The 15,985-nt window shown below is 42.3% G+C and overlaps 1 protein-coding gene across 1 annotated transcript in view; it reads right to left on the reverse strand.

Annotated features, from left to right (window-relative positions):
• Positions 1-15,655, reverse strand: part of NHSL1 (NHS-like 1) — a 73,096-nt gene extending 57,441 nt beyond the window's left edge. Inside the window, exons 1-2 of the mRNA XM_005859135.2 lie at positions 15,595-15,655; positions 11,895-12,047 (exon numbers count right to left, since the gene is read on the reverse strand). Of these exons, the coding sequence (XP_005859197.1) occupies positions 11,895-12,047; positions 15,595-15,652 (211 nt within the window). The 5' untranslated portion in view covers positions 15,653-15,655. The remainder of the gene's footprint in view (positions 1-11,894; positions 12,048-15,594) is intronic.
• Positions 15,656-15,985: the final 330 nt, after the last annotated feature.

Consider the following 15,985-nt stretch of genomic DNA (forward strand, 5'->3'; position numbering starts at 1 on the left):
ATGAATTTACTAGGTGTGGCAATACTGGAAGAGAAAAAGAAACCATACTGATACTGTAGTTAAGATTCTGCTTTGCTAGCCAAGCATATTGAATTTTCCAAAATTATATCAGTATTTTTCCTAAATTATTCAAAACAGTTGAACGTCAACATACTTAAATTGTCTTTAAGAATCAACAAATTATAACATAATTATAAATGGTCAAATGTTTAAATTATTCAGTAATTTGTAGCATATCGAGTGTGTTGAAAAGCTATGTGAAAGCTTAAAGCACCAGAGATTTAATAGAGATCTTTTCAATGGATATTTTCCTAGATAATTTGAAAGCAATTTTAATGATAGATTCCAAATAAGTATGCCCTTTTGTTTTAGTATTACATTAATGATTCATTCTTTTCTCCCCTCTCCCCTTTAGGGTAATAATTTATATGTAGTTATATAGCAATACCTACAATGACATAAAAGAGTATTCTTATATATGGAATATTAAGTCCAAATTTATCTTCCAATAAATGCATATTTGAGACCATAAAACCACTTCTTCATCAATCCTCATGTCAATGATACTTAGCACCCCAAGCACCATAAAAGCATAAAAGGAAAAGGAGAATATGTATGGGTTTAATGGTTAAGCCCAAGTCCCTCTAAAAGTTCTAAAAGTAAATATCTCCTCTCTTAATGGTGCATATAAGACACAATGTTCCAGCTGCTAGAGTATAAAATTTCCTTAAATGTGGGTAAGAAAGAGAGGGCCAATCAGGGCCAACGACTCTCAATTTCTCAAGAAACCTGCTAACAACAGCCAGGTAATGAATGACAGCAGTCAAGAGCTCAAACTCTGAAAGTCAATAGTTGTGTGTTCAAATCCTAGCTTGCGTTGAGCTAGTGGGGCTTAAAGGATATATTCCCACTTTCAAGGTACTTACAAATTAGTTGACAGATAAAGAAGTTCACCTGACAATTTGTGGAGCAGTGGTTCTCCAAATTATACCAGTCATGCCATCAGTGTTTATTATGTTCAAGAAATAAGAGGATGAGGGGAGAACAGGTGGGAGAGGATGAAATAGGAAAGATACTGTGTAATGCTCTATCAGGGTTATCTATCCAGGAAATTTAGTCTTGGTAGACCTTTAGGGGAACTGACCAAATCCACATTGAAAAACTAACTAAATCATGGGCAACTCCCAAAAGATTTCTGTTCAGGTAGAACAGATGTCACAGGAAAGCTTCATTTTACAGAGAAACCTCCCAGAAAAAGTTTGGGGGAGGAATAATGTAGAAAAGAGGAGATGGTGATGGAATGCCATCTTTGTAATAAATGGGTTTCTTTGCCAAGAGAGGGGGGAGAATGATAAGGAGGCTGCCAAATTCCTATGCCTAAGTTATTTTAGCACAATTCCAAATGACTTCTCATTCAATTTACATAGTGTGTTTGGCAAAATAAAGTGATCAGGATGGGGAAGATGGAGTATTAAGACAAAAAAGCACACATTAATTGTGTCACCAGCTCAACAAAAAGGAAATGAATTTATTAGTGCGGCTGACTAATATATTAACAAACTGGAAAGAGTTCCTTTTCCCCTACAACCTGGGATCAGTGATGTTGATATTAATCACTGCAAGCCATCTCATTTTATGTAGAAGAGTAAAAAAAAGGTCATTTTGATTAACAACTCTCTATAGCTAATTCCTATTAGAGTGGAATACAAACCTTCCCCAAAAGTAAAGAATTAAGTATTAAACTTAAGGGGGCTGCATACAACTGTTAGCATTTTTTTTCTTTTTCTTTTTTTATTTTATTTTTTTTATTGCTTAAAGTATTACAAAGAGTATTACATATGTCTCCTTTTTTCCCCCGCCCTTTGTTAGCATTATTTTTCACTGCAAACCATGGAAAGCATGACTCTTAAAAGGTTATTTGCCATTGCAGAAAACTAAATGTTAACATTTCCTCTCTTCACATACACAGATTGTTTTACGGAGACTTGAAGCACCCAAGCTGACTGAAGCTGAGGTGAAGCTGCCTGATGCCCAGGACGAATGTGAGAGTCCGACGGCTCTGCCAGTTCTGGCCCAGCACCATCAGAGCACAGCCAAATGGGAGGTGATATCATTTCACTTTACAATGAAAAAGCCCTATCACTGGCAGTAGTGGAGCATCACCAAGGTTACTCAATATCAAGTAGCCTGCAGAGATTCTGAACCAACACTAGAGACTTCAGTTGTTCGGTGAATGATAACAAACCTTATCCACAGTACCTTCAATGTAGCATTTTTATGCTGCCCTGGGTGAAATATAGAGGCCACTCAAGTTACTCACTTTATCAGGAATTAAAATAGAATTGCTGAAACAGCAGACTGGCTACAGACACAAAAACAAAACAAAAAGCCTTTTGTTTAAACACTCCATAGTGCTTTGTTAAGACCTGGATCCTTTAAATGACTGTCTTTGCTATTCTGTCTTTTGTGTGTTGCTTAGCATTTAAAAAAGGGGGCGGGGGGACATGTCTCTTTACCTCCTGTAAAAGCAATGAGTGTTCACCTTTCCTTTGCTCTTGCACCTGACTTCCTCTCACAGGTTACTAACTCCTCTTTCAGGGCTACCATGCTCAGAGCGGTTAGTGTTACCAAAAATGTGGTGAGCCATCAAACCAAAAGGAGAAGTTCAACTGCCCCTCGGTATAGCTTTTCCAACCCATCAATTCCTTATTTTTGTCTTTGTTCTTCTCTTTTCTCAACAGAGAATTTAATCCATTGTTTCATCTGGTTGGGCAACTTTCCCTAAGGACATAAATTCCAAAAGAAATACCTATATTTCTTAAAGTATTTGATAGCATTACCATTTGTCTTTGAAAAGTCAACCTAATTAAACTCACAAGCACTGAACGAGAGCACCAAATGAAAGCCACCCTTCTCATCAAAGAACTAGCATATAGCTTCCATCAAGCCTCCAATACAACCTAACAAACAACTTCAACATTCTCTTGCTGCATCTCAAGAAGCGCTTTCTCCAATTCTGTGGAGGAGACAGAGGGTGAAACCTGACCTCTGCCTGCCTCTGAGCTCACTGCCTACCACCTCCTCAGGGAACATCCTCCCATTCTCTTTTTGTATCTAAAATCTCCCCTCCTGATGGCGCCTTTACAATAGTGTTCTAATTGGCTCCGGTTTTTAAGGCAAGCAATAATATCACCTCTACCCTGCCACCTCAAACTACCCCTTTTCTCTTTGCTTTGACAGCTTTTACTTTATTTCTTAAAAATTATTTGCATTCTTTTTCTGCTTATAAAAATAATTCTTTATCTCATGAAAACTGGCTTCTTCAATCCAAAGACTTCCTTGAAACTGCTCTCTTGAACGGCACCAATGGCCATGTAATGAGTTCAGTGGCCTCTATTCAGACCCTCTCCCCATCTGTGAGCACCAATCCTCATTTCCTCTCTTCTTCCCCAACTACTTTTACCAGCTTCTTCCCAACCCCTAAAATAACCAGGCTCAACCCCCACCCTCTCCAGCCCTAATCTCACTCCCACATTTTCACCAGCTGTTCTGTGGCTTTGGCTCTCGAGTTCTAGACGACCACCCCAGGACCTGCACAAACCCAACAGTGTTTATAGAACGAAGCACGCACCGGGCTGTGTGCTGGGGCCATGCAAATGGCAAGCAAAGGTCCTGCTCCCAAGGATCTTGCTATCAGATGGAAAGATAAACATGTAAACACAATTATGTAGCTTCGTTTAATGGAGGGGTGTAATGTTCCGTGGGAATGTGTGCAAAAGTGTAGAAGGCATCCATCCAGGGTCTGCCCTGGGAAGTCCAGGAAAGCTCTGTGGGAACCAGGGCACCCACCAGGTTTTTCGAGGAGGAACAGGAGTTGGACAGGTGTGAGAGGTTGTGGGTCAGAGGGAAAAGGAATGGACTGGAGCGCGCAGTGAAGAGAAAGCGCAGACAAGACAAGCTAGCATTCCAATTGGACCTTATCTTTACCTGTGAAGGCATGAGGTAAAGAACCTGGGTGGAGGGGGGAGAGAAGCATGGGGATGGGGTGGGGCGGGGGGGAGGGTGATTTGGCAGGTGAAGTTAGACTAACGGGCCAGGTCAGAAAAGCTGCCAGGTGCTGAGGAAGTTAGGTTTTAACCTCTCAGTGATGAGGAGCTGATGAAGGAGAGGTATAATCAGATTTACGTTTTAAAGACAACACCCAGGGACAAGGGTGAGACTCAATGATGCCACCATCAACCTTGTACGTGAGTGACTCATACATCTATCTTATCTCCCTGGCTAGCTTTAAGCTTCCACAGAAAGCAGTGACGTCATTCATCTTTGACTCACCTACAATATCCAGCCCAGTGCCGTCATTGTAGGAGCCACTGAGAAAATTTTTATGTCAACAAACTTAGATTTTAGACAACCCAATTTATCAGGACTTATGCTCAGCACTAAATTATATTTTTGTGTCAAATAAACTTCACACATAGCAGTTAAGTACGGAGAGGTCCATCAGAATTTCAGAGCTTAGACAGAAACTTGGAGACCATAACTTGTTTTGCAGAAGAGGAGGCAAGTATAAAAGTGGGATGTGATTTTCCAACGTCCCACAGGCTCCTGGCAGCACTGGAATCAGCATTCTGGCCTATCGCATCTTCTGGACCAGTTCATAACAACAGAACAAGGTGTCAATGCTGCTGGTTTAGAAAGATGAGACACTGTATTTCCTACCTCATCCAGTGGCTTTTCCAGAATAATTCACCCCCATCACCACCACCACCACCCCCACACTCCCTATTTTAGGCCTATCTTCGTTTAAACTAGAAAATAACTTAAAATTCTACATGAGTGAATATAAGTAATTTAATGTTTCTTACTTACAAAACATTTAAAAGAATCTACCCTTAACCAGTGATATTTCACCTTCATCTTTTACAAATCAATTTTACTAACGGATTCTTCAGAAAGAATGTTAAGTAATGAACTAGGCAAAGAGTAAACTCTGCTGTAAGAGCTAAGTCATTGGTGTATTAATATTTCCAAACCCTTATTTTCTTTTACTTGTCCCTTCTATAACCAGTGGCTTTTTTTTTTAATCCATTCAGTTACCAATGACCTATCATACCCCTAAAAATAAAGCATTAAATGCCATTAAGCTGAAACATGGTTATAGATATTAATGTCAGACATGATGTCTTATGATGAAGTTTCCTTTCTTTATTTCTCTTAAATTTATTTGAGTTTTAATGAAATCGGGAATGAGTTAAGCAACTGTGAAGCCACCACCTTTAGGCATCCATGAGCTAGTCTGCATTCCCTGTTAATTAGCTAAGGAAACCCAATCTTCCTTGGGCCTTTAGATTCCCAGAGGGAGCCCTGTCCCTATGACCCTTTTGAAAGCGGAGAGCAGTTGAAGAGGCATCCAAGGGATGGGCCCTCAGGGTCTGAGGTCACAACAGGCCAGCATGGGCTGAGGCTAGAAACTTGATTTGAGTCCTCCATGGTCATCTATAAACTGCACAGTGGCTGTAAACTAACCCTGTGGCTTCTATGGCCTTGGTTTACTCACCTACAAAAGGAAAAGGGGATTTATTGATCAGAGGCCCTGGGAGCCCTCTTCCAGCTCTAGCATTCCAGGCATCTTCCAGGGGCTGACGGTGGGTGGGGAGAAAGGCATGCTTGCTCATGTGGCCGAAATAACCTCAGTGTTAACTGCCTGTGGCTGTCACTATCATCTGGCTGTGGCCCTGTTTTCTTCACTCCCTCCTCCCACAGCGTGTCTCTGGAGTATAATGGGTGGGAGAGAAAGCACCAGCTAAATCATGACAGCCATTTGGGAATGAGGGCTGAAATGTATAAAAATTTTATCTGTATTCCATTGCACTTAAATTAAAATGCACCCCTCCTTACCTCCACAAACTGCTTGCACTTTGAGGTATTTTACACAAAAAGTTCATTTCATTCCCATGTAAGCAGATATTATGATCCTAAGTTTACAGATGAGAAAAGCGCAAATGGTTGCAAGAACAAAGTCAAAATTAAACTCAAATCACATATCCCTACTACACAACAGAGTCAGGATCTGGACCTGGATATGACTCATGCACTTTTTTGTTGCTGTCAATCCTCACCGGATTTGCTTTATAATTTATCTCTTAAGCTGTACATGTTTTATGTATTTGTCTGTGCTATGTCATAATTTTTTTTTAAGTGACAAGGGAAAAAAAAATAGAGGAAGAATTCAATGTTGTTAGTACAAGGTGGGCAAAGCAGCTGTTCCTCTTGAGTGTGAAGTGGTGAGCAGATGTATCATCCAGGAGAGCGCCTCTCAGTCAACAGCCACAGGCACAGAAAGGCTTCCCCCAGACAGTCCTGCACCCAGTGCCACTGGTCCCCCAAGAGGAGTATCTACAGCCCAAACCACAGGGGTCTGGGAGAGCCAGGGACCCATGTGCCCAAGGCATCCAGGTAATTCAGCCAGGGCTCCTCATCAAACCCAGAACAGAAGTACTGGTCTGAGTCAAAGGGAACTAGGACCCTTCTTAATAATGAAGGGCAGATGCAGTGACCCTTAGGTAAAGCCTGTGTGTCAGGAACTGTCAGAGAAACCTAGCTAACACTACCTGGAGACCTGGTCCATCATTTTTTAAATATGTTTTTATTGCTTTTTAGAGAAAGTGAAAGGGAGAGGGAGAGAGAGAAACATTGATAAGAAACACTGATCGGCTGCCTCCTGCACACCCCCTACTGGGGAGAGAGCCCACAACCTGGGCATGTGCCCTGACTGGGAATTGAACTGGCGACCTCTTGGTGCATGGGGACGATGCTCAATCCACTGAGCAACACCGTCTGGGCGTTGTCCATCATTTTAAGAAAGGTGTACCATTTTCTAATGTTGAACAGGTTGTTGGTGCATGCACACATGTGCGCGCACGCACACACACACACACACACACACACACACACACACGACTGTTTTTAATAACTTGGAACAGAGTCATTTCTTCACATTGTAAATCCTCAACTCCTATATCTCTTGATATAATGAATGTAACCCTCTGACTTTGAGTTAACACAGGCCAGACTCAACATTCCTCCCTGTGCTCACACTTCCAATTCTAGAATCACAGAGCAGGCTGACCTGCTAAAATGGATTTTCTCAGGAAAGAGAGCTGTGACTAAAGAACATTTCTGATACCAGCAACAGATGCTCTAGGAACTAATTCAGGCAGGAGTGTACACAGATACAGTAACTAAACTGCCTGTTACACATACTGTGAGAAAGTATGTTTACCTCTCTCCCAAGTTGGGCTTTTTGGGGATGGAGTCTTAAAAATAACATGGCTTTATTTCAGCCTTTAATATGCTCTTAATTTTCAAATGAGGTCTGCAAGTGTAAGAAATTAAATCTGAACCTTTCACTGAGCCTAGTATGGCCACCCTTTCCCCTCAAGTACCCTGTTCCCACTTAATTTTTGCCCTTTTAGTGAAACTAAAAAGTATCCTGATTAAAAACCCAGTTAGGCAAAGGTTGCTCATCACCTCAGCTAACTCTGTAGAAGTTCATGAAGGGTTCAAATAACTGTGGAGATTAAAAGGGTAGAATTCTTCCGGAAATTCAGTAAAAAGCTGAGTGAATTCTTTATGGATAATGGGATCCATTTTCAGAAATTCACTATTCATTTCTAGCCAGATGTCCTGTTGAACCAATGATCAAAATTCTATTTCTACATACCGGTACAGCAGGTCCTCCATTAGCATTCAACAATGTTTCATTATAATGTTTATGAGATACTGTAGGAAAGTAACTCTTGTTTGTAATAACTAGCCTATAAAATTGGTGTCATTAGGTGTAATTTTGCTGTAGTGTCAAGTGAGAACTTACTGTATCTGTTCATCTCTAGTAACAAATAAATCAACAAAACCAAATCATTTGGCCAACAAATTATACCAAATTCTCCAGAGACTAGCCAACAATAAATACTAAAGATCTCTGATCTATTTGGACCAGAATAGAGATAAACTGCACGTGAACAACATGTGCTCTGGGCATTCTGCATGCCATTTAAATGCCATGGAAGCCCCTCTCCTCTCCAATGGGGGAGTGAGAGAGTAGGGGAAGGGTCCCCTAGTGCAATTTCTCTTTTAGCGACTGAGCTCTCCCTCCCTATGTGCCCCCAGCACCTCAGACACATCTCCAGTACACTGCTGTCTGCTCACTTCAGTCTTGACACAAGACAGCAAGAGAAGCTCTTCAAAGTCAAAGACTCACAAACTGTTATCCATTCATTTAAAAACTCCTGTCATAGAAGATCACTGATGCTCAAATACTTAGTAAATTGTGTCTATTATTTGCCCCTATGTCCTAATTCAAACTTAGTTTTTTAATAACATTTTCAGTAAACCTGGTGCCTTCCTCAATCATTCTACTGACCACTAAGCATTTCTGTATTACTTTAATAATAAACACTTAGTACCCACTGTCTCATTGCCCTCCTTATTTTATGATCCTCAAGAGGAGAGCTGAGCTCCCCATAAAAACTGACACAATAGTTCATACAATGAGCACTTAATGACTGAAAAAGCAACAGCCTATTTAACATTAAAGAGTAGTATTACTACCTTAAAATTATGGTCAAGGTCATAGTAAGAACAGAAGGAACAAAATAGATTACTCATTAGCTACCTTTCTAGATTTTTAAGCAAAGAATGTGGAGGTAAAATTAACTTAGACTTTATATAACACTAGGGGCCCAGTGCAGGAATTTGTGCACCTTGAAAGGAACTGTGGGCCGTGAGGCTGTGGTGGGCACAGGGGTGGGTCTCGGCCCATCCTCCATACCCCTGCCCGACCCCTCCCGCTGTGGCCCTGGGCCCGTCTGCCAGCAGCCTCACTCCTGCCGCTGCCGCTCCCATGCACTGTCGGTGCCAGCCCCGCTCGCATCCACTGACGGTGTGGAGCAGCAGGTGTGCTGTCAGCGGGTGGGAGCAGTGGCTGCTGCCCCAATCACCCCTCAGGAACAGGGGGAGGTGGAGAAGCCCTCAGGGGCAATCAGGGCCGGCAGCCGCAGCTGGCACCCGCTGATGGCACCAAGTGATCGGGACTGGTGCTGGGCACCGGCAGGAGATGCGAGCGGGGCCGGCGCTGGCAATGGGTGTGAGCGGCAGCTCTGGCGCCAACAGAGGGTGTGAGCGGGGCCAATGCCGACAGCAGGTGCGAGCTCCAGGCGGGATTGAGGCGCGCGGGAACAAAAAATTTTCAGTAACCACCAGAGGCTCGCCCTGATGACAGCAACCAGCGCCCTGCCTTGGTCTGGCGCCCCCGCTCACCTGCTCCACTATCTCACCGTGGCCAACGCCCGCCATGGTCCGCATACGCCCCCTGGTGGTCAGCACATCATTGGTTGTTCCACCATTCAGTCTATTTGCATATTAGCTGTTAAGTAGGATCATACCTTAATAGTGTCATATATTCAGGAGCTGTATTTTTTCTTTGTAATCCTCACTGATAATGAGGCAGTGAGTACTCTGCACTCATTTTCTGTTTATCTCAGGCTGCTAACTTGGTGATGGGAAAGTGGTACCTGAAGTCCTGTACATGTGATTAAAAGTAAATAAATGAAGAAAACAGAACCCAGATGCTCTTTCTTATTTCATCTTTGTCAACCACTGTTCTTAAGGTTATTATTTATCTACAACCTCTTAAGGAGTATTTAAATATAGACTTTAAAAGTTCAGCTTGGTTGGAGCATCATCCCCCACACCAAAATTTTGTGGGTTTGATTCCAGCCAGGTTACATACCCGGATTGAGGGTCCGATCCCTGTTTGGGGCATGTACGAGAGGCAACCAATCACTGTTTCTCTTTCACATCAATGTTTCTCTCTCTCTCTCTCTCTCTCTCTCTCTTTATTAAGAAAAGTTTGTCCTCTGGTAAGGATTTTTAAAAAAAGTTGAACTCTAAAAATTTTCCAAACTTATTAATTTTATTAATGGTAAATCCCTTCAATGAATCATTTTAGGGCATTAAAGCAATTATTAAAGCATTTATCTTTTCAAAATTAAATCCACATATAGGCAAAACCAGTGGTGATGACATTTCATTTGGATCTACCGAATAGTCAAAAAGAAAAGAAAAACCTAGATGTTTAATTTTTCTAAGGGAAGGAAAGAGAAGTTCTGAGCTGGTACTTGAAAATACACAGAAGAGGCAGGGAATCACAGTTTCCTGGAGAGTGTTCAAAAAAAGCTGGGCCTGAATATTCCAACTCACACTTGCCCTTTTGAAAGCATTCTCCACAGGCAGGCGGGCAGAGCAGAAGAACTTAACAATGGCCCTGCCTCAGGGGCTGGTCCTGGGCACAGTGCCATTTAATCCTCATACTCATTATTTGGGAGGAAGGTAAGCTAGAAGTAGACAAGCTCCTTGTCAAAATTTACGAAAGACAATCACTAGGAACTGAAGAGATCTAGAAGAAACTGTGGCTGGATTTAGGTGCATTACACAACCAACACCAAGGAAGGCAAAAGTCAAGGTACAACTCCAAGGCCACACAGAGGAGCCTGACTAATGCCATTTTTTTCCTTTAGGCTTGTAGTCACTAAGTATATGAGAAAGGGAAGCCAATAATGTCCATTTCTGGACAGTTAAATGCCAAGACTGTAAGACACATGATAGAGTAATAAGATACATACGAGATCATCAAAACAGGGCTCTGATCTATGGTCTACATAGTTCTGTTCAGAATTCCAAATCTACTGTGAGTCCTTTGATAGCTATTCCTTCTCGCTCTAAGCAGAAATTATCTGCCTTCTCTAACTCCCATACAGCAATTTATGGCCCACCTCGAGTATTTTTCACATTGTGATTTGCACTGTAAGTAAAAGTGTAAGTTCCTTGAGAGCCAAGACCCTGACTTTGTATTCTTCGCTTCCACCAGAATAACAGATTTCTAACAAATGGTTGTTAAAGGCAATCGAGTGAATAGAATATGAGCCCTGCAGCCCGAGACTGTCCAAGTTTAAGCCCTAATTCTACAACTAACTTTGAGATGGTGGGAAAGTTTCTAATCTTTGTGTCTCCATTTTTTTCATATGTAAAACTGGCACAGTAATTATTGTGAAGATTAAATGAGATAATACCTGTAATGGGCTTAGAATGGTACTTGGCATATACTTAAGTGTTGAATGAATGTTGCCTAGTAATCAGTAGTCATAGTAACAGCACATTAATAAATGAATTAATAAATGACCGATATACATGAAAAATTATCATAAAAATTAGAGGGGGTCCTGATGCTGGGTTTTCCTGGAATCAATGACAGTATTTCTCCCAGATTTAAATCTTTCACAATTAGATAAAATACAGGACATTCTGTTAAATTAAATTTTAGATAAACAACAGTATTTTTTTAGTATAATTTTGTCCCAAAATTGCATGGTAAGAGAAAACTGGTAAACCAGCATCTAGTAGAATAAGAACATTGGTTTGCTGTTTTAAAAAAAGTCTCTAAATCTTAAAAGTCACTCCCTTGCTCTGTTAAAGAACTTCCTTCTTTACCACCTTTAGGAAGGCCTCCTCGTCACACAGTCACACCCCTTACCACCAACACTAAGTTGAAGTGAAAATGAGAATTTTAAACTACATATAGGAAGACACTCTTTCTGTATCCTTCCTCTAGTTTCTAAAGTCAATAAAAACATATTTAAAAAATAAATAAACTGGTGTCGATTATTTGAGGACATATCTGTGAGAGGCAGGTTTCTACAGAATCCAGAACATATTAGGCACGCAGGTTGAGAGTATTATGACATCTCACATGTACTCTATAAACAGGTCTTCTTTTACAAATAACATCAAACTTATGCTTTCAATTCTAATGAACAAGCTTGCAGCTGAGATCTTACCCCTCAGCACTGATTTGAGGTTGAGCTTGGCTTGGCGGTGCAGGTCCTCCACGCAGGGGGGCCTCGAGGCCGGAAGGAACACGTTCTCCTGCTGGTGCCAGGGAGCAGTGTAGTGGACTGTCCATCTGCTCTCCTCATCTAGGTTGGAAACCGCTGTAGAAAGAGAGTTACAATCAACCCAGCTGTCAAATTAAGTTTCACTGGCTCTACATGCACTGCATCAAGATGGGTTTTTGGTGCCCAACACATCCCCTGGGTTAAGGGCCAGCGAGAGGGAAATGGAGCGAATTCTAAGTGAGATTTAACCTTAGACTCCAGGGGTCCTTCCCACAGTGTTCGTCTCTAAAGGAACCGGTGAAACTGTCCATCATGTTTTGGTAGAAATGTTTACTCAATTAATTGCTTCCTAGCATTTTAGACCCTCCCTCTAAGCCAGCGTTAGAAAATGATTGACAGAATTGATAGAGACCTCCAATTCCTAACTAAGTCCACCATGACAGGCATCTGCTATTCAATTATACAGAGCAATTGCTCAGTAGACGTTAGAGTATCAGAACAGAAACAAATTTCCTACTGAGAAGTTGAGACAAAATATTTCCTCCCTTAAGCATTATTTTAAAACACCAGTTATAAACTCAATTAAATTTAAAAATTAAGCATAAGCAGTCAATGTAATTCATTTAAATAGCATATTTAATAGTAGAAATCAATTTGTGCTACAAGATTTTCTTTGTATTTCTTGCTTTCATTAAATACTTTTATATTAAAATGGTTTTTTTTTAAGTCCCATGTAATTTACTTTTCCCAACACAATCCAATTCAACTGAATTTTTCCAGCATAAAAGAGATTAAAGCCCTAGCCAGCTTGGCTCAGTGGATAGAGCGTCAGCCTGCAGACTGAAGGGTCCCAGGTTTGATTCCGGCCAAGGGCACATGCCTGGGTTGCGGGCTCAATCCCCAGTGGGGGGTGTGCAGGAGGCAGCTGATCAATGATTCTCTCTCATCATTGATGTTTCTATATCTCTCTCCTTCTCCCTTCCTCTCTGAAATCAATAAAGAAATATATTTTTAAAAAAGAGAGATTAAAATATTAGGAGGGGGAATGATAGATAATCATGAGAGAATGCTAAATCTCTACAATAATTTTTCTTTATTCCCCCCTAGGGCTTGAGACCTCTTTGTCTATTTCACTTTCCCCCGACAACACAACCTAAAATAGCATACCAGTGGAGCACCAAACAAACTCACCAACAATTTTTATAAAGATTTTTAGAGAGAAGGAGAGGAAGAGAGAGAAACATCAATATGAGTGTGAAACATAGACTGGCTGCCTCCTGCATGGCCCCCACCAGGGATCGAGTCAGCAACCCTTTGATGCACATGGGACGACACCCAACCAACTGAGCCACACCAGCCAGGGAGCATAAAAAATTTTAAGTACTTTCCATATATCTGCCACCACAAGCCAAGCATAGAATAAACTAGAGAAGTACAAGAGAAAACCCTGTGCTGAGTCATCTGCAGGTGGTTACAAGTATGACAGCTGTAGAATCAGCAGATACTAGAATTGTGAGGCAGGGGCGAGTCTTCCCTAACCCTGACCGATGCTACAGAGTGCACACTGGGCATACCCACATCTCTGGTAACTAAACCATAAAACCGATTCTCAAAATAAAATGAGCAGGCATGCATGAACTATTCAACTTTCTATATGAACATATTTAAAGTTAACACAGTGGACCCCATAGCACAGCTACTACATCTATATATATAAAAAAGAGGAAATATGCAAATTAGGCCGGGATGCTGTAACAGGTCATGAACAGACAGGAGGAGGTTGCGCGCACAGGTGAAGCCCTGAGCCGAGATGGAGACAGAGACAGGGGGCCGGGAGCCGCGCCCCCCGGTTAGGGTGGGCCCCCCCCCCAAGAGCCGGAGCAGACACGGATAGGGACAGGGGGGCCGGCCTGCAGCCTCCGGGGCCGAGCGCAGTCCCGGAGAGGAGACGGCGGGCCCACCTCTCGCGGAAGCAGCACGGCTCCTGGAGGCGCACTGCGGTTCCTGCCAGCTCCCTTGGGGTTCCTGCCGGCTCCCTTGGAAGCGGCGGGCGGCCTACTGCATTCGATATCGCTCAATGGGCTACTGGTCTATTATAAAGATTAAGTGAACTACTATATGTAAAGTCTTAGCTCACAGAATAACTCATGTAAAGCCTGGGTGAGGCAGGGGCAGTGAAATTAGCCCGAAGGAGCCCCTGACTGGTAGCACCATCACTGGGAGGAAGTTGTCCTTCCTCAGCACCCCCAGGAACCCGAGCCCCGGGTTAGCTCTCCCCTCCCCTTCTCTGCAGCTACTAAACTCTACCAGCCTTACTCCCAAATAGTTCATTTCCTAAGTGATCCCACTTCTCCATCAATTGCTAAGTGGGAAAATAAACAGAGACCTAGACATCAAGTTATAAACGGAAATGTCCCGTGCGCTTTCTGCTTTTAGTGTTTGACAAAGAAGCATGTACATTAGGCACCGGGGATTCACGTAACCTCTCGTTGAACAAATGTTTTGCATGGTGCATATAGCTCTCAATCTTAATACAGAACATCCACGAGGACTAAGTTCTTACTTACATATCTGATCATCTTGAACAGTCTGGAATTCGCCGTATGGGCCCCAAAGAGGAGCCCTAGTCAATTACAATGCTTTGTGCTCATGTCCATGTATATGAAAGACTGAATTACCCGCTATCATAGCTGGAAAATACTGAAAATGGAAACTCTTCCTATTTGCCAATTTCAAATCAAATCCAAGTAATGCTATTCGAGTCTATGCAACCACACCATTAGCCCCCCTGCACAGCAACCAAATGGCTCCTATGAAAGGGCCGTGGTCTCTTCCCTGGTTTTCTCATTCTTGCGGGGGCAGATTTCAGTCAGTCCATCCAAAGACAGCCTTCCAGGGGCAGAGCTGCAGACAGCGATCCCAGGGTGCAGTTCTTTGTTGCTTCCTCCAAAGTTTTTCTTTACCAATGGCTCCTACACTTGCACATTTATCCAGTTTCAATCACTGGTCCCAAAACTAAACTAAAGCTAATCAACCAGTAACTATGTAAAAATAAAACCATGTATGTGTGAAAATTATACTTTTCCAGGGAATGAAGCACCTGGATTAAAGAAATTTAAACCAAGGGTGAGTGAACAATGAAGCCACACCGCGAAAGCTGTGTACTTTACAATGGCTGACCGGTCTAGACAGAGTTTGTGCTCCAGTTCTGAAACACAAAACAGAGTGCCAGGGGGTTTAGCGGATCATCACCACCAAAAATATGTGACACCTGACACAGGGGTTCCCTGCACAGTCAGCCAAAGAATGAAAAAAACATACAGCAGGGTGGACATAAAGTAAACACAAGGTCCTTCCCTCCACCTTCTTCAAAGGGCTGCTTTTGAAAGCACAAAAGCAGTGAATTCACCGGAAATCTGAGCCACAAATAAGTAAGGCATGCTGAGATCACATAATTCTGCCCTAGCGCCCCAAAAGTCAGGTATTTGAACAACCTGCTTTAGAATGGAGTTTAACTTGTGTCAATTATGCTCTTTCACACTCTAATTCCACCACTCCAAAGGAGGAAATAGTACATCACACACACACACACACACACACACACACACACACAGCCACAGTGGGGAGAAAAGAAACTACTTACTTTTCTTCTTAAATAGCTTAATGAAAGACTTGATCTTTGCATTAATGAAGACCACCATTTCCAGGATGCCTACATAGGGCTTAGAAATTTAAATCCCATTCAAAGCTCAGTCCAGCAGGCAGGTGGCAAGCTGCATCCCTTTGCTCCGGATTCACTTCTTGCTCTGTTCTCCTATCGTTAGACATCTGCCCAGGCTGATGTAACTTGGAGGCTCAGCTTATTGTCAGGCAGTTACAAACCATTAACAGTCCTTGAACCTGAAAATCTCCCACTGAAACCTAATCTTTAGGGCTGAGAGCCTCCAGTGACAACATGTGCAGAAAGAGAAAGCTAATCACAGTTCTTATTTGCATGATAGCCACAGCAGTCTTTCTGCCTCTGGGCTCATTTA

This window comes from Myotis brandtii, unplaced genomic scaffold, assembly GCF_000412655.1.
Source record: "Myotis brandtii unplaced genomic scaffold, ASM41265v1 scaffold123, whole genome shotgun sequence".
Lineage (NCBI taxonomy): Eukaryota > Metazoa > Chordata > Mammalia > Chiroptera > Vespertilionidae > Myotis > Myotis brandtii.